The 19674-nt window shown below is 35.1% G+C and overlaps 1 protein-coding gene across 1 annotated transcript in view; it reads left to right on the top strand.

The window, feature by feature from the left end:
- Positions 1–561: 561 nt before the first annotated feature.
- The window catches only part of CDKL5 (cyclin dependent kinase like 5), a 107456-nt gene continuing 88343 nt past the window's right edge, over positions 562–19674 (top strand). Inside the window, exons 1-2 of the mRNA XM_068962994.1 lie at positions 562–625; positions 3069–3103. Coding sequence (XP_068819095.1) covers positions 562–625; positions 3069–3103 — 99 coding nt within the window. The remainder of the gene's footprint in view (positions 626–3068; positions 3104–19674) is intronic.

The following is a 19674-nucleotide window of genomic DNA, read 5'->3' as shown; positions in this document are numbered from 1 at the left end:
TCCATGGAATTCTCCTGGCAAGAATACTGGAGTGGATTGCCATTTCCTCTTCCAGGTGATCTTCCCAACCCAGGAATCCAACTCACATCTCCTGCTTTGGCAGTGTATTCTTTACCACTAAGCCACCTGGGAACCCCTTTCAAAAGTTGCCTGGGGTTAATTCTTTTCCCTGCCTGGGCTCGCTCAGTGCAGTTATAGTATTCATTTCAAATATAGTTAAGTACATTTTTTTGATTGTGTTTCATTTTGGGTACTTCCCTCCTATTATTATTAGTAGTAGTAATAGTAGCATATGAAACAACGTGGTTTTAAAAGAACTGTACGAAAAGATTGGATAGGTTATTAGAGTACTGAGAAATAAAATTTATGACTTTTAATTGTGTTTGTTTTTTCAGGAAATCATTTAATAATTCACATTAGGACAAATATGTGAAAGTTCCTGCCAACCTGTGAATATTTCTTCCTTCGGACATTTTTTGTTCTACTTACTGTACAACTTTCTTAGAAGTTCTTCTTTGATGCCATGTTCTGTGGCTTGCATCTAAAGAGGAGTTTGTCTTCATGAAGATTCCTAACATTGGTAATGTGATGAATAAATTTGAGATCCTTGGGGTTGTAGGTGAAGGTAAGTTTAACATTCTTTGAGGTTTTGAGCAATGTGCAATTATATCTACCACCAAAAAAGTTATTAATTCAAATTCTATTATGTCAGCTAGAGTTATTTTGACTAACTCAAAATTTATATGTTAAATTTTACTTAATGCATGAGAAATAAATGAGTAAATAACTTCTATTTGTCTATGAGAATGACAAACCACATTTTATAAATTCTGAGCCTCACGATTTGGTCATATTTTAACATCTCTGAAATCAGGATTGGCAGAACTTTTTCTTTCCTAGTAGTACATAAAATAATACTTATAATCAATGACATCATCAATCTGATGAAATATGGTAATTTGTTTTTTCATAAATCTTCCTAATTCCTTTTTTTGTAATTTTTGCTCTTAACAATAACTTCTTGTGGAGATTTTGATAAATGATTCTTTTAATAGTATAAGTTATTATAATTATGATTTCTTTATATCTTTAAAGCATTGTTACAAAAGTATTGGTATTTCAGAATTTTCAAGTGTATTTTGAATTTCAAAAGAAGTTTTATAATTTACCTATGTCAACAGCATAGTTCTGGATTTTAATATTAAGTTGTTAAATCCTTTTCAAATAACTAGAAACAATTAAAATATTGTGTAATCATTACGTATTTGCTTCAAGATGTGAAGTTTGAAGACAAAAAAAAGGATCCTTTTTTCTTCACCTAGCTCCTTTTCGTCTTTTTCATTGGTATTCATTATGTAGATAAAATTCATTCTCAATGTCTTATTTACTATTAATTTTATAATACCTGATTTATTACTGTTTTTCAAAAGTGTTATATAGACTTATGCTGTAAAAATACTCACTGGAGAAGGTCAGCTCCTTGGATGTAACAAAGTTGGAATGTTTCAGATTCTGGGCCTAAGTTTTTCTGTATCATGACCTTTTTCTTAGTATGCCTATAGGTGATCCTCTTCTCAGGGATTAGCTTAGATTAACTACAACTACCAGTTGTTACTGTTGTTTTTCAGTTGCTCAGTCATGTCTGACTCTTTGCAACCCTCTGGACTGCAGCATGCCAGGCTTCCCTGTCCTTCACCATCTCCCAGAGTTTGCTCAGACTCATGTCCATTTAGTTGATGATACCATCCAACCATTTCATCCTCTGTCATCCTCTTCTCCTCCTGCCCTAAATCTTTCCCACCCTCAGGGTCTACAACTACCAGACTGGCATATAAATCAAAATATGTTAGTTTCAAGTTGTAGTCAGAACCATCATTGCTATTTTTTTTTTTTGTAAACTACCTCAGATGCTTCTTGGCTATGAAATACATATGCATTAAGGAAATTAAAAGCTGTGAAGCAAACTCTACATCCCTGCAGCCTAAACAGTACATTTTCACCCCATGGAAAAACTAACATGGGCAGTTAAATGAGGATTGGATGATTGCCTAGTGATTGTGGAGTTGAATTGGATGGCTATAATGGCTGGTTTCATCCTAACTGTGATAATAAGATTCATCCATCTCGACCAATTGAAGGATACTTATTCTGGTTCCCCAGTTTCTGTTGCAGACACATTTTCCAATTTCATTTCCCTGAAGTCCTCTTCTCAGACGCAAACACAGGCTTTGCCTGTCTGTAAACATCAATCATTTCTACCAACTTCAGTTATTGTATATTACATTTTGATTCTCCTGATTAGATTTTTTCACATTATAACTTTTGCCTCAATTTCCTTGCTGTCAACCCTGTGTTCTGGGTTTAAGGAAATAGTTTATTGGCTGATTAATAGGATAAGTAACCCAAAAGGTAGTGATGTGTCTCATTTGAAATATATCAAATAAAGTGGGAGTGCTTAGCTACAGATGATCAGAGATCCTTGGACTACTTATGCTGGTGCCATTGAACTTAGTATTTATGGCAAAAATGTAGCAACTCCTGCTAGTTATTAATTGGAATGCTGAGATGAGACCTGTACTATTTTGCGAGTCAGAGAAGACATTCTAGTATCCTAGAAGAGAATTTAATTGTCTCCTACGAGAGAGAACATATTTGATAGGCTCCATGCTTGAGCCTACCCTTGTGAAACCATTAGCTCTTAAGTGTTGAATTCCCTAGAATCTTTTGAGGTAATTTTAATTTACTCTTAAAGTTATTAGGTCCAAAGTGCATCTCTAGAAATTTTTCAACGTCTCAAGTAAAATTTTCCTTAAAAAGAAAAACATTAAAAAGTACATGCTTGTTGGGGAAATGAGTTGCTTATACTCCTGGTTTATAAAAAATATATGATAAATGTTCATGCTTTCTTTGTATATGGCTCATTCCATTATCGCTGCAGAATATTATCATTTTAGGAATCACTGTTATTCCATATTTTGATAGCCACTGTAAATATAATAGAACTTTGATTTTTCCAAGAGCTGTGCTTTGTATACGTGTCCCTAATTGTTCACTTCTCTTTATTATAGGAGCCTATGGAGTTGTACTTAAATGCAGGCATAAGGCAAGTACATGGTTCTTAAAAAGAAAATATCTGTATATGTTTAACATTTTTGAAACTAATGTAGTATTCTGTGCATGTGGGCATATAATTAAAAATGTCTGTCAATGATGATGGTGATGCTTAAAGAAGAATTAATATGAGAACCTGAAAAAAGAGACTGCTTTGGGTAAGCTTTATCATGATTGGATAGTCATTAGTTCTTTATACTCATGCGCTATTTTTTTCAACTGACCTATATGTAGATGGAAAGCTGCCTAATGGGAAGAGAGAAAAGGTGGTAGAGAAGAAATCAAAGTAGTGGCAGATTTAATTTATGTCAAGAACTTAAGAGCAAGGAGGAGTTTCATGCAGTCAATATTTTTCTTGTAGAACCAATAATTTAAGATTGTTTATTGGGTCAGAATCCAGATTTTGAAGGGTAGTGGATAGGTGTTTGGTTATGAAATAGGGCTTGAAGTAATAGTGTATGATTATGACTCTTAGCTGTTGTTGGTCACCCTTGAACAGCTTTGAAATGAATCTTATTGTATAGATTATTTGACTGTGGTTAATAATCACCAGTTATTCAGGGAGGTTATTTCAAGATTCCACAGGTGTTGCTGTATTGAGCATGTTTTACTCAGAGATTACCTTTAACCTGGCAAGTGTTGAAGCTGTAACAATTTCAAATATTAGGTTAAATGTTTTTCTTAGCTAGTCTGAATGTTAATATCTGGCCTCATACTATTTTGTGCATAATTTGTTAAGACCAAGGTTTAAATTTTTTTGGTATTTTATAGTGATATGATTCATGTTTGAGATGAGCTTAGCAGTTTAGTCTGAGCCATTTAAACTCAAATCTGTGACAACACACATAAAGATGATGTAATTTTTATGTTTGCTTTTTCTTCCCTACTGTACAAAATATTACTTAACATTTTGAATTTAAGGCTTCATGACAACTGATGTATTTTGGATTTTACATCACATATCTCTTTAATTCAAAGAATTTTCTATTCTTGAAATTTGGTATTTGAATTATGTTATGTTGATAATAGTTATCTTAAGACCTCTGCCAGTAAATCTTAAAAAAATTATTTGAATACTATTAGCTCTTGATTCAGGATGATTAAGAATTTAAAATAATAAATATAGTCAAATTTAGCCCCTTAAATTTCTAATTAAGAAATATCACTGCAGTTTGAAATTAAACAAATAGAAAGCTGTCTAGTGAAGTGCTATGCTTTTAGGGAGGTGCCTTGAGTTAAATTTAGGAAGCCTTAAAAATATTCTTGGATAGATACTACTCAAGGTTATTAGTGTCCAAATTAAATTTGAGTCTTTCTTGAACATAATACTCCTTTTTGTATACTGTGGCTCTGTTGATACAGCATAGCCAAGGGATGCTTCAGTTCTTAGTCTGAAGTAATCCTTGAATTTTAAAACCCAGGGATTTCTGATACATAATGGCACATCTTCCAACAGTATTTTCTCTCAGTTGTTACACTTCTTCCTGTGACCTTTCTCCCTATACTTTCATCTAGTTTACTCATTTGTTAAGACATGGTTGTTAACTGTACCTGGTTCTCATATGCACACTATTAGTCCTGGCAAGATGGACTCAGAGTGAGACTGGATGAGAACTAGTGTCACTGCTCTCAGGAAGCCACCTCTAAATGTGAACTCTGATTCCTTTGTCCATGTGCAGGGCATTTTGAGTTCTAAGGATGAATAACCCATAGTTTTCTTGCTCTTGTATGTCTTGGTCTGTCTGAAGAGTTAGAGGAAGTGCATATTTTTTTTTAAAAAACACACATGTGAGATTGCTGCAAATGAGATTGCATCTTAAAAAAAAAAAAAAAAAAACTTCTTTTTACTGCCCTTCACTAAATGAGGGGCTCGCAGACCAGCTTTCTGAGTATTGTTTCTTCCTTTCATGCACCAAAAAATATACCACTGGATAGAAAATTTGAAGCATAAATTAGTGTCTATCTCAGAGTCATATAGAATTTTTTCTAGAATTTACAGTTGTTTAATCATTAGACTTGTTATAGTATACCCTTGTTTCAGCTAGAATCAGTCCTTCAAATCTTTCCCCAGCTATCCAAAAATAAAAGATTTGATGCTTCCGATAAGATTTACCCTTTCGGATCAAACAAATGGATATCTATGAAATCTCACAGTATAGTTTAAAAAAAAAAAAGGATATAAACCTCTGTTTGGTGCCTATTATGTATAAAGTGATCACACGCATATATTTTCCATACTTTCAAAGTTTTTAATAAAATGCTTATAAAAATGTATAAATCAGGTTGGCTGTGATTACTTACACAGGTATGTGTGATTGCTTGTGCATAAATTGGATCTCTTTGAGAAGCTTGGCTATGGTTGTATGTATAGTTAAATAATTTCTAGTGTATGGTGTATTTCAACAAGTATGAAAGAAATCACTGTTTTAATCTGTGTTCTGTGCAAGAAATTTAGAGGTCATGTTTATAAACAGATATATCTTGTCTTTTGTGAACATAATATGATATTGGGCTTTTCCAGGCCAAGGATCAGTTCTTAATTTACTGAAATAAATGCTACCCAATTAAAAAAGAAAAATGTAATTGTACTCTCTTTTTGACAGCTTCTGTTATCTTTATATGAACACTCTTAGCAATGACTGTTAAGCTGTTTATGGGGATTTATGATTTTACTGCATTTGGAAAAAGTTCTGACCTGGACCTTTACCATACAAATGTGCATTGCTTATTTTCTTTTTATTTGTGTGTCTGCTTTAAAGTGCCCAAGAGAGGGGAGGTATGTTTTAGAGCACAGTTTTCTTCACAGAAGCCCCAGGAGGTCATCTTCATAACAAAGTGGGGAGAATGGAATGGAGTTGAAATAGGGAGATGTGATTAGAACTTGAGGCAAGAGAGAGGATAGAGAGAGCTGGAGATTGATGCTAATCCAGTCTAGGACACGGAAGTGCTGATTCATGTAGTTCATTTCCTATGGCTAAAGTTGACTTATGAGAAGTTTTTGTTTGTTTTGAAGTAGTAGGTGTATATACTCTTGAATAACTAGTTATAAAAGCTGTGAATAATCCAGTATTGGGGTACTGTAAGTATTAAATGATAAACTTGACTTAAATTAGAGAAAGTGAAAGTGAAGTCGCTCAGTCATGTTCCACTCTGTGACCCCATGGACTGTAGCATGCCAGGCTCCTTCATCCATGGAATTTTCTAGGCAAGGGTACTGGAGTGGGTTGCCATTTTCTTCTCCAGGGGATCTTCCTGACCCAGGGATCAAACCCAGGTCTCCCGCACTGCAAGTAGACACTTTACCATCTGAGCCACCAGGGAACCAAAAAGGAAAGACACTGAAGAGAGCTTTTGCAGAGTAGCGGGTCCCTGCAGAGAGATTAAAGGTGATCCCAAGGATTGGTGGTGAACTGGAAAAGCATTGGTATTGTTTTACCTGACTGGAAAACTTAGAAAGGGTGTATAAGTTTGAAGGGAAAGGTGAGTTTGGCTTTCATAATAAAGAATAAAATGTCAGCAGAGTACCAAACCTGGTATTAGTAAATACCACATATTGAGCATCTACCGTATGTGGTAGGTAGGCAATCTGTTTGATGTTTTACATTTAATCCCCACAACCCCCACTCTCCATCCCTACTTTATAAATGAGAAAACTGAGTCAGAGAGAGGCTGGGTAATAGAGCTAAGATTATGCAGCTAACAAGTGGCAAAACCAGGGTTTGATCTGACTCCAGAAATAGCTTCCTTGTGCCTGGGATGAAACTGAAATGATATGAGCCTTCCAAGAGGGAGCGCAGAGCAGAGTAAAAGACATGTTTAAATGATCTTACTGAAAGAAGAAGGAGTAGACCTCTTGCAAGCAAGGAAAAAATATTTTTTTAAAGTGGGATTCGATAATAGTATAAAAATCTCATAAAAAGATCCATGATGATAAGGATTGAGGGGTGAGAAAATCCATTTCATTTAACAATGCCATTTATTAATGACTTCTCTAAGTCAAATGATACATTAATGCCAAATAGCAAGAGGTTAAGGAGAGAGTAGATAGAGAAGATCTGGATTGCATCATTCTTCTCTTGTGAGAGTTCAGAAATTGAGATTGAGAGTAGTAGGAAGAATAGATTTGATTAAATATTTTCTAGTTAGGAATATCCATATTTCCCCTACTGAAAGGCATTCTTTGGATATTTGTTATTGCTTAATAGTCGTAAATTTACCTTTTGTTATAAGCCTTGATTTTTAGCAAGCAATATGTATTTTTGAATCAGTGATTCCATTTTTCTTTTTCACATTAATTTTGTTTTTATATAAAAAAGCTGATTACATTTTTTAGAAATCAAACTGTTTTAAGATGCTTGAGGAAAAGTCAATGAACCATTATCAATTTAACATTATTTATAGTTGCCATCTAAAACCATAGTTATTCTCTACTGGAACAAAATTAAATTTTTTCAGGTTTTTTCCCCACATTAAATAAAGCAAATGCTTTTTTTAAATTTTTAGTCAACCATGAGAAACAGAATATATGGGATTGATTATGTTAATTACTTTGTCATTTTATTCCTTACTTAAATAAAAGTAACATGTGGGTTCTTGCTTTTGTGTGCAAAATTTCTAGCATTTGAAGAAGATTATAGAGAGACTTGGAATTTTTCATAGGGATTATAAGCAGCTGGAAATATTTCAGTATTAATTGATTATTTGTCATAATTTTTAAAAATAATTGTACTCTGAAATGATGTGAATTTACTGTGGGTTATGAAGATTAATGAGATGTCAGTGTTAAACTGGACTTCAGGTCAGGAACAAAAATAGCAGGAATCATTGATGGGGGAAAACATCTGCCTCTTCTTACAGAGGCACTCATGTAGAACAGATACTTCTGTGTGGTTTCCTTTCTTAACCGGGTTTTTGTTGTTGATCCAGTTAATTGTAGAACAGTCTCTGGGACAGGACAAAAGTGTCATCAAAATTGTACTTCTTTGTACTATAATATTTTGCATTTTCAATTCTGCTAGTCTATTGATAAAAAAAATTACCCATGTTTCTGTCGTCTTATTTTTAGTAAAACAAATAATGACTCGTGTCAATTTCCAGATGAGTCTGACGTTATGGAAACAGAATCTGAGGCTTTTGTAGGTTTCCTGGCTGCATTTATCCTTTTCATCCTAATCTGGATTTTGTTTTTTGTTTGCTTTTAGTAAATGAAATAAGAGAATGGTCATATTGGAACTAGCCCTACTACTGGCTCTGCAGACATTGTCTACACAGAAGACTTTACCTCATTCATCCTTCTTATAGTAACTCAGTTCCTAAATGCTCATCCCTCCTCCCATCCACAGCCCCCCAATCTAGAGGATGAGTTGGCTGGAGCACAAGGTAGACTTTAAAGTTCCCTCTTCTGCCAGTCATAAAAACATAATTATTCCCTTCTGTAAGAGAACATTCTTTCTGTACCTTCTTAAGATGAGTAATTTCATTAGTCTTTGATAAATGTTGATGCTTAAGGGATTTAACTGGTTCTTTAATGTGACTTTAAAGCTTCAGGGACCAAAAAATGAGTGTCAGTCATTTTTCTACACAAGCCCAAAATATATAGACATTGGCAGTATAAGAAAAGTAGCTGATCAACAAATGCCCATATAGTGGATACTTTTAAATAGTTCATCATAACTCTTGATGAGTTGTTGGAATCAGTAACTTGAAAATAGTGCATGGGAATCTATTTTTATATAAAAATAATCCACCCCTGAATATTAGAAGCTATAGTTCCTATGCTACAGTGCTTTTGAGCTTTACTATTTTTTAATTTAAAGGTTAAAAAAAAGGTTTGTTCCCTATGTTAAAGTATTTTAATTAAAAAAAAAAAAAAGCTTTCTACTTCTACTTAAAGCACTGTGTTCAAGGCATGATATTGTAAAGTAAAATTCAACCAAATATCTTTTTAGGAAAAATCTATTGAGTGCCTGTGGGCCAAATCTGGCCTGCCACTTATTTTATGGAACCTAGCCATGCTCACTCACTTACGTTTTTTCTATGGATGCTTTTGCACTAAAATGACAGAGCAGTTTCGACAGAGACCATATGACATACAAAGTCTAAAATAGTGTATTTATTTTGTGACCCTTCCTGAACAGAAGTTTGCTGACTGTCATGCTGAGCAAGCCCTAACTAGGAGAATACAGTGGAAGCAGAACAGTGGCCTCAGTGGGCCAACAATCTCAATTTCTGTTTGTCTCTTTGTCCTTGGTGCTCTTGGAGTCTGAGGAATAGAGTTAATAAAGTGTGGAACTTCCACTGAAAATTATTTTTCCCTTGAGCTGAGCTTGAGTAAATCTTTTGGCTGGTTAAGTAGGAAGTTTTATATTGGTTCCCTCTTTCAAGTATCAGAATGGAGAATTGGACTTTCTAGGAACTGGGCATACAGAGACACATGCAGTCTCTTCACTCTGACTGTTTCATCACTGGCCTGAATAGCTCTCTTTTCATTCAGAGGTGAATACAAAGAAGAAAACAGTCTTCACCAAAACTATGAAAGGTAACTTGAGTTCATGAGACGGCCATTCTCACAAATATGAAGAGGAAAATTCTTTACAGGCAAAGAAAATTGAGATAACTTCCTAATATTGTATAATTCAAGTGACCATAAATGAGAAGAAGCAATAGTAATAATCTCTGTTTCAAGTATCTCTTAACTTCCAGGCGGTGTGCTGGGCTTGGTGTTTTATTTTCATTACTCTTTAGATCCTCATAACAGCTATAAAAGTTAGAAAGAATTACCTTCCTTTAAAATGGAGGAAACTGATGCTAAAATAGGTTAATTTCCTAAAAACCATGCAAGTTAGTAAGTGCTTGAGCCAGGAAGTAAACCACATAGGCCCTTATATTTTTTAATTGACATACAGTTGATTTACAGTGTTGTGGCCTTTTTAAAAATGGAAGTAAAATTCACATAATATAAAACCAACCATTTTAAAGTGCACAGCTCAGTAGCATTCAGTATATTCACAATATCGTACAATCACTACCTCTATCAAGTTTCAAAACACTTTATCACCCTCTAGAAAAACTCTATACCCATTAAGTACTCACTGTTTCTCACTTTCTCTGTCTCTGGCAAACACGAATCTGCTTTCTGTCTCTACAGATTTACCTATTCTGGATATTTCGTATAAAGGGAATCACATACAATTTGTGGCCATTTGAATTTGACTTCTTTCACTTAGTGTAATGTTTTTGAGATTCATCCGTGTAGCCTGTATCATTACTTCATTCCTTTTTTTTATGACTGAGTAATATTCCGTTGTGTGGCCATACCACATTTTGTTTATCCATTTATCTGTAGATGAACGTTTAGGTTGTTTTCACCTTTTGATTATTGTGAATAGTGTTGCTGTGAACTTTTGTGATTGAGTTTTGTTTGAGTTTTGTTTGGTTTTCAGTTCTTTGGGGTTATATACCAAGAAGTGAAAATGCTAGGTAATATGAGAATTCTGTGTTTAACATTTTTGAGGAATCGCATAACTTTTCTACAGTGGCTATACCACTTTACATTTCTGCCAGCACTGTACAAAGGTTCCAGTTTCTCCACATCTTCACCAATACGTGTTTCCTTACTACTATTATTATTTTTACTGCAGCAATCCTAGTCTATAGTGGTGTCATATTATGGTTTTGATTTGCATGACACTAATGATTAGTGATGTTGGACATCTTTTCATGTGCTCTTGGCTATTTGTAAGTCTTTGGAGAAAAGTCACATCCTTGGCCCATTTTTGATTAGGTTATTTCAGCCATTTGTTGAAAGGACTTCTGTCTCCATTGGATTGTCACTGCTTATTTATCGAAGATCAGCTGTGTTTGTGTTGAGTCTGTTTTTGGGATCTGTGTTTTGTTTCATTGATCTATATGTCTATTCTCCACCAATATTATACTGTCTTGATTTACTGTAGCTTTACAGTAAGTCTTAAAGTCAGGTGGTGTCAGTCTTTCAATTTTGTTGTTCTTTTTCAATATTGTATTGGCTATGCCAGGTCTTTTTCCTTTCTGTATTATCTTTTAAATCAGTTTGTGGATATCCACAAAATAGCTTGCTTGGACTGGGATCACATTAAATCTGTAGGTTGAGTTGAGAATTGACATCTTAACAATATTGTGTCTTCTAATCAATGAGTACAGAATATCTCTGCATTTTTCTCATTTTAATTTTTCAACAGTTATTTAGTTTTTTACATGCATATCTTATAATTGTTTTGTTAGATTTATTGCTAAGTATTTTTTTCTTTTGGTGATGATATAGATGGTATAGTTTTTAATTTTTTAAAAAACATTATTTTTGGCTGTGCTAGGTTTTTGCTGCACTCAAGCTTTCTCTAGTTCTGATGAGCAGGGGCTACCCTTTGTTATGGTGCACAGGCTTCTCGTTGTGGTGGCTTCTCTTGTTGGGAGCACAGGCTCTAGGCTTGAGAGCTCATTAATTGTGGCTTGCAGCCCCTAGAGTGTGTACTCTGTTGGTGTGGTGCATGGGCTTTAGTTGTCCACGGCATGTGGAATCTTCTGGGCCAGGGATCAAACTTGTGTCCCCTGCATTAGCAGGCAGATTCTTATCCACTGTACCACCAAGGAAGTCCTGTTTTTAATTTTTAAATTCCAGTTCATTGCTAGTATATAGGAAAGCAATTGACTTTGTATATTAGCTTTGTATCATATGAACTTGCTAGAATTGCTTATTAGTTTCAGTGTTATTTTTTTGGGGGGGGGCAGGTAGATTCTTTGGGATTTTCTTCATAATCAGTCATGTCATCTGCAAACAAAATAGTTTTCTTTCTTCTTTCCCAATCTGTATACCTTTTATTTCCTTTACTTGTTTTGTATTAGTTATGAATTCCAGTACAGTGTTTAATACAAATGGTGAGAAGAGACATTCTTGTCTTTTTCTGAGCTTAGTGGGAAGGCATGCAGTTTCTCACCATTAAATATGATGTTTTTAGCTTGTAGGTTTGTTTTAGATGTCCTTTATCAAGTTGAGGAAGTTCTCTCTAAGATTGCTAAGAGTATGTATCCTGAATGGATATTGGCTTTTGTCAAATGCTTTTCTACATCATTTGATATAATCATGTAGTTTGACTTTCATCTGCTGATTATGAATTAATTTTAGGATGTTGAACCAGCCTTGCACATCTGAGATAAATCCCATTTGGTTGAGATGTGTATTTCTTTTTGTACATTGCTGAATTTGATTTGATAATATTGGTTGCAGATTTCTATGTCTAGTCCATGTGTGTGAAAGTGAAAGTTGCTCAGTCCTGTCTGACTCTTTGCGACCCCATGGACTATACAGTCCATGGAATTCTCCAGGCCAGAATACTGGAGTGGGTAGCTGTTCCCTTCTCCAGGGGGTCTTCCCAACCCAGGTATTGAACACAGGTCTCCCACATTGCAGGCAGATTCTTTACCAGCTGAGCCACAAGGGAAGCCCCTAGTTCATATAATTTGCCTTTTAATGTCTTTATCTGGTTTCAGAATTGGTAATACCCTAATGTGGCCTCATAGAGTTCTCTTTGAAGTATTTTTCTACTTTTGTTTTCTGGAAGAGATCGTAGAGAATTTCTTCCTTTCTTAGATATAGGCCTATTCACATCATCTTTTATTTTTCCTTGTATAAATGTTGATAGTTTGTTTTTTTCAAGGAATTGGTTCACTTATCTAAGTTATCAAAAATGTAGGCATAGATTTATGTATAATATTCCTTTATTTTCCTTTTAATGTCCATGTGATTTGTAATGATGACTCTTCTTTCATTTCTGTTATTAATAATTTGTTGTCTTCTCTCTTTTTTTTCTTGGTTATCTTGTCAAAGGTTTATCAATTTTATCAGTGTTTTCAAAGAACCATCTATTGTCTCCACTCGTTTTTCGCTGTTGAGTTCCTGTTTTCAATTTTGATTACTGCTATAATTTTTACTGTTCTACTCTCTTATTCATTTGCTTTAGTCTTAAGTTGTCCTTCTTTGCCTTATTTCCTAAGGTAGACGTGTAGGTTATCGATTTTAAGCCTGTTTTCTTTTAGAATATATGTGTATAATACTATAAATTTTTCTCTAAGGCCTGCTTTTGCTGCATTATATAGATTTTGATTTTCATTTAGTTAAAAATATTTTAAAAATCCTGTTTAGATTTCTTCTTTGACCTATGTATATTTAGAAGTGTATTGTTTAATAGTTAAATATTTTGAGATTTTCCAGCTATCTATTTGTTACTGATTTCTAGTTTAATTCCATTGTGCTGTGAGAGTATACTCTGTATGATTTTTATTCTTTGAATTTTGTGAAGTTGTGTTTTGTGGTACAGAATTTGGTCTATATTGATGAATATTCCATGTGACTTGAGAATAATATGTATTCTGCTGTTGTTGGATGAAGTGTTACATAAATAGCAGGTAGATCTGGTTGATTGATGGTACTATTCAATTCACCTATCTTTATTCGTTTTTTTCTTTTTTTTTGGCCTGCTAGATCTGTCAGTTATCTAATGGGGATGTTGAAGTATCCAACTATAATAGTGGATTTATTTCTCTTTATAGTTCTGTCTTTTGCCTCATATATTTTGATGCTTGTTTGGTGCATACATATTAAGGATTGTTGTGCCTTCTTGGAGAGTATATCATTTTCTAATACCCCTCTTTATCCTGTTAATTTTTCTTGTTCTAAAGCCTTTGTCTAAAACTGATACAGCTACTTCAGCTTTCTTTTGATTAATACTACAATAACAGGGTATATCTTTCTTCACCCTTTTGCTTTTAACCTAGATGTATCTTTGTATTTAATATGAGTTTTTAAAATCTATTCTGACAGTCTCTTTTAATTGGTGTATTTTGGTCATTCACATTTAAAGTGAGTATTTTATATATATATATATATATATATACTTGGATTAATATGAACCATGTTTATTACTTTTCTATTTGTTATACTCCTTTTTCTAAAGTCAATAATTGGTCCCCTTTTTCTTCCTTCCCTGATTTCAGTTGACCATTTTGTATGATTCTACTTTATCTCCTCTCAGCATATACAGTATGAGTACCCTTCTTTTTAAAAGGGTTTTTAGTTGTTGCTCTAGAGTTAACAGTGTATATTTACAACTTGTCTAAGTCTACTGTCAGATAACTCTTTATCTGCTTTTCAGATAGTAGAGGTACCTTTCATTTTACATATCCATTTGCTATAATCAGCAAATACACTATTACTCTGATTACTTAGAGGAGTAGGAAATGGCTGCCCACTCCATTATTCTTGCCTGGAGAATCCCATGGACAGAGGAGCCTGGTGGACTACTGTCTACGGGGTTGAAAAGAGACGGACACGACTGAGCTCACACACACATTGTTACTTACACGACTGAGCTTGCACACACCTTGTTACTTAGAACAAGTATCTATTAAGAATAAGAAAAATAGACTTTTTTAACTTCATTTATGCCTTCTCCAATGATTTCTTTCCTTCTTTCTTTGTGCGGATCTGACTTTCTGATCTATGTCGTTTTCTTTCTCTGAAGAACTTTTTTAAAACAGTTTCTACTAGGCAGGTCCACTAGTGACAAATTCCCTCAGTTTTTGTTTATCTGAGAAAGTATTTCTCCTTCACTTTCGAAGGATAATTTCACTGAATGCTTTCTAGATTCGTTTATTTTTTTTTTTTCTTTCACCACTAAATATTTCACTTTCTGGCTTCTGAGAAGAAGTCAAATGTACTTCTTGTTTTTTATAAGGAAGGTGTTTTTTTCTCCCTCTCACTTCTTTCATAATTTTCTCTTCGCATTTGATTTTGTGTAGTTTGAATACAGTATGTTTAGGTGTAGAGTTTTCAGGTATTTATTTTACTTGATGTGCTCCAAGCTTCTTGGATATATCATTTGGTGTCTTTGATTTGGAAGACATTGATTTTGGAAGATTCTCAGCAGTTATTCCTTCAAATAGTTCTTATCTTTTGTCTCCTTCATCTGGTATTTCAGTGACACCTTTTCTAATTGTCACGTAGTTCTTGGATATTCTTTTCTCCTTTTTAAAATTCTTTTTTCTGTTTGCATTTTAGTTTGGGAAATTTCTCTGACATATCTTTAAACTCACTGATTGCTTCCTTGGCCGTGTCCAGTCTACTGATGAGTCCATTAAAAGTATTATTCATTTTTGTTATGGTGTTTTTGATTGTTAGCATTTCCTTTTACTTTTTCCTTAAAGTTGTATATTCTTACATTAGTCATCTGTTCTTGCATGTTGTCTCCCTTTTCCATTTGCATGCTTATGACAATAATGATAGTTGTTATCTGAAATTATTCCCCAAATCTGTGACCAATGTAAGTCTTGTTCTGATGCTTAATCTCCTCAGTGTTTTCCCTTGCCTTCTAGCATACTTTTTACTTTTTTTTAAAAGCCAGGTAGGACATATTGGATAATAGAAACAGAGGTAAATACGCCCGTAGTGTAAGGTTTCATGTTAATTTGGTTAGGAGTTAGGCTGTGTTTAATGTTAAATGTGTGTATGCCAGAGGCTTCAGTTTCCTCTCGGAGAAGGCAATGGCTCCCCACTCCAGTACTCTTGCCTGGAGAATCGCGTGGATGGAGGAGCCTGGTAGGCTGCAGTCCATGGGGTTGCGAAGAGTCAGACACTACTAAGCGACTTCCCTTTCCCTTTCCCTTTCAGTTTCCTCTAGTTTCTTTGTTTTTAAAATTTTTCTCCCCCATTATCTTAGGGTTTCTCTGAGAAGTCCTTTTTAAATAGAATCTGTTTCTTGCAACTCTTTCTGTTGTAATCTGTTGTTAGTGTACTGGCATTTTGGTGACATGGTGATAGAATGTGGGGAAGGGGAAGTGTTTTATGATACTAGAACCAAATGTTAGTCTTTTGGTGGGCCTGAGCCCCGGACTGCAACCTTCTTCCTTTTAGGTGAGACAAGGCTAGCAGTATGCAGATAACACCACCCTTATGGCAGAGAGTGAAGAAGAATTAAAGAGCCTCTTGATATAAGTGAAAGAGGAGAGTGAAAAAGTTGGCTTAAAGCTCAACATTCAGGAAACTCATATCATGGCATCTGGTCCCATCACTTCATGGCAAATAGTTGGGGAAACAGTGGCTGACTTTATTTCTGGGGGGCTCCAAAATCACTGCAGAAATTAAAAGACGCTTACTCCTTGGAAGGAAAGTTATGACCAACCTAGGCAGGGTATTAAAAAGCAGAGACGTTACTTTGCCAACAAAGGTCCGTCTAGTCAAGGCTATGGTTTTTCCAGTAGTCATGTATGAATGTGAGAGTTGGACTATAAAGAAAGCTGAGCACTGAAGAATTGATGCTTTTGAACTGTGATGTTGGAGAAGACTCTTGAGAGTCCCTTGGACAGCAAGGAGATCCAACCAGTCCATCCTAAAGGAGATCAGTCCTGGGTGTTCATTGGAAGCACTGATGTTGAAGCTGAAACTCCACTACTTTGGCCACCTGATGCGGAGAGCTGACTCATTTGAAAAGACCCTGATGTTGGGAAAGATTGAGGGCAGGAGGAGAAGGGGATGACCGAGGATGAGATGGTTGGATGGCATCACCGACTCAATGGACATGGGTTTGGGTGAACTCCAGGAGTTAATGATGGACAGGGAGGCCTGGCATGCTGCAGTCCATGGGGTCGCAAAGAGTGGGACATGACTGAGGGACTGAATTGAACTGAGACTAGAGGAGTCTGTATTTGGCTAATACCCTCTCTCCCAGGACAGTATAAAAGGCTTGGGTAAATTTTCCCTTGGAATGTTGGCTTTTGTTAAGGAGAACCTTCTAGGCTTTTTTCAAAACTGTTACCTTTCCCATGGGTGCATTTCAAAATGGTTACTTCTCTCTTCCTCTTACCCAAAAGGGGAGGAAATTGTTGTTGGATCTTTACACTCAGAACTTGGTAAGGTTCCTGGAGGTAAAACCATTAGAATATAGAGGCTTTCCTAAGATTGGGCCTCCAAGAGTTCTCATGCATAATCTTTTGTCAAAATTACAATTTAAATTTTCTTACCAGTGTATTACTCCAACACCTTCTGTTCCAGGTAAGCTGATCTTGGATGTGATTCTCTGCATTTGCCTGTCTCTCCAGATTTCAGTAGTTCAGTTTGCCCTGTGTCGTCAAGTCTCTGATAAGTCTAATAAAAGTTGTTGATTGGCAGTTTATTCAGATTTTTTCTTGTTGTAAGGATAGGAATGACAATACCCAAGCACTTTATGTATTGGAGCTAAAACCTAAAGTTTTGTATTTGTATTTTCAAATTAGAAACACGTTGTCCAGTTTTAAAATAATGTTCAACAAGAGGCTTTTAACTTCCGTATGAGCCATTTGCTTAGCTAGATGATTCATTCTCTGTTATTTTCATCCCTTTGAATCTCCGATCTGTGTATTTTTTAAAGTGCTTAGTAAGAACTTTTCAGAGCCAAAGATTTGTAAAAATTAAGAACTTCATGTCGTTCTAGAAAATTCCCAATAACTTCATCCTAAATTAACTAGAAGTTTTTATTTTTTGCACCTGCTCCCACCCCAGCACTGTTTTTTGTTTTATCAGATACCTTCTATAAACCATGCTAAAGCAGTTTCAGGGATTATTTTCTTTAACCTTCATTTGTTGTTTCTTTACCCCACTTGTTTTTGAAGAAGTAACTCAATTTTTAAAGGCATTTTGAAATCTTTGGGACTAAGCATTGGTTAAATTTGAAAAACTAATGAGAATAAATGACCAACTTTTATGCTGTGGATGGTCTATTTTCAATTAACCTGGAAGAATGTATTAATTATGAACTATACATCTTGGTGATTTTAGCTTAATAGGATTACTTCCAGAGTCTGCCTGATAGAGGACAGTTTGGCTAAAATGTATTATTTAAGCAACTGAGAAAGCACTGGGTATGCTTTTAAATCTTATAATTTGATTACTTGGTAAAAAATTACATTTTGGGAAGCTTCAGTTCTTATCCTTGGAGAACAGTTGTAACCAACTTTGAGTGGTTGACATTGTAAAATGCATTAACCTTGCACCCCTTCTTAGGTTTCATTTTAAGTTTTATTTTTCTCACTGAATCTACTGTGAGGAACAGCCATTAAACCAAGAAACAAGTAAGCTGCATGGTATTTAAGATGGCTCATTAATTGGCAAATTCATATTATGTTTACTTTAAGAAATGTTTTCCTCTGTTAGTTCTAATTGTTTGAAATGAACATTTACCTTTGGGAATAATTTTTTAATTATTTAATTTTTTTTCCATTTCCCAAACAGTAATATCTGCAATTTTATTTCTGATTTACATAATTATTTAATTTTTTAAAGAGGGAGAATTAAAATATAAATATTATGAATGTTATGTTAATATACTAAATAAGTTTAGTTCAGTTCAGTTGTTCAGTTGTGTCCGACTCTTTGTGACCCAATGGACTGCAGCACGCCAGGCCTCCCTGTCCATCACCAACTCCCAGAGCTTGCTCAAACTCATGTCCATTGAGTCGGTGATGCCATCCAACTATCTCATCCTCCGTCGTCCCCTTCTTCTCCAGCCTTCAATCTTTCCCAGCATCAAGGTCTTTTCAAATGAGTCAGTTCTTTGCATCAGGTGGCCAAAGTAGTGGAGTTTCAGCTTCAACATCAGTCCTTCCACTGAATATTCAGAACTGATTTGCTTAAGGATTGACTGGATCTCCGTGCAGTCCAAGGGACTCTCAAGAGTCTTCTCCAATACCATAGTTCAAAAGCATCAATTCTTCAGTGCTCAGCTTTCTTTATAGTCCAACTCTCACATCCATACATGACTACTGGAAAAACCATAGCCTTGACTAGATGGACCTTTGTTGGCAAAGTAATGTCTGTGCTTTTTAATATGCTGTCTAGGTTGGTCATAACTTTCCTTCCAAGGAGCAAGTGTCTTTTAATTTCATGGCTGCAGTCACCATCTGCAGTGATTTGGAGCCCAAAAATAAAGTTTGTTTTAAAAATGATGAGGCAGTGCTATATTGAAATAATTTGGTTGAAAATAATTATTTTTGCTGTGTGATAATCAGTTAGCTGTGGTCCTTCATTTTAAGGTAAGATCTGTTTGTTTGGCATGTTCTGAATTAGAGGCAGAAACTTCTCCTTAGGCTTTTTCCTCAGAGACATTACTTATAAAGAAAGAGGACTGTCAGGAGGAAGTGGAGAAAGAATAGAAGGTCTTCAGTAGAGGCTTGGCAGGTGTATGTTGTGCCCCATGCAGGTTCCACCTACTGACACCACTTTGTTGGGTGGTATCAGAATTGCTGCTCCTGAAATTCTTTTAAAAGCTCTTGATATATTAAAACACTATCTTAGAAGAAACCAGGAAGAATGAAGTATTGTAGTCTTTACAAAAAAGCTTCCATGTGCTAACAATTGAAAGGAAGATAATGGTCCACATTCAGTAGATAAGTATTTAAATTGAGACCCCTGTTGGCAGAGACCTGACTTCAGTTCCCAGATGAGGAGAGTAGCAGCTCCTCTTTTTGGTTCTGATCTTGCTGGTCTACTCTCTGCTGACTGGA

Source organism: Capricornis sumatraensis, chromosome X (genome assembly GCF_032405125.1).
Source record: "Capricornis sumatraensis isolate serow.1 chromosome X, serow.2, whole genome shotgun sequence".
Lineage (NCBI taxonomy): Eukaryota > Metazoa > Chordata > Mammalia > Artiodactyla > Bovidae > Capricornis > Capricornis sumatraensis.
Note: the sequence above shows the minus strand (reverse complement) of the source record. Positions and strands in the feature narration are given on the sequence as shown.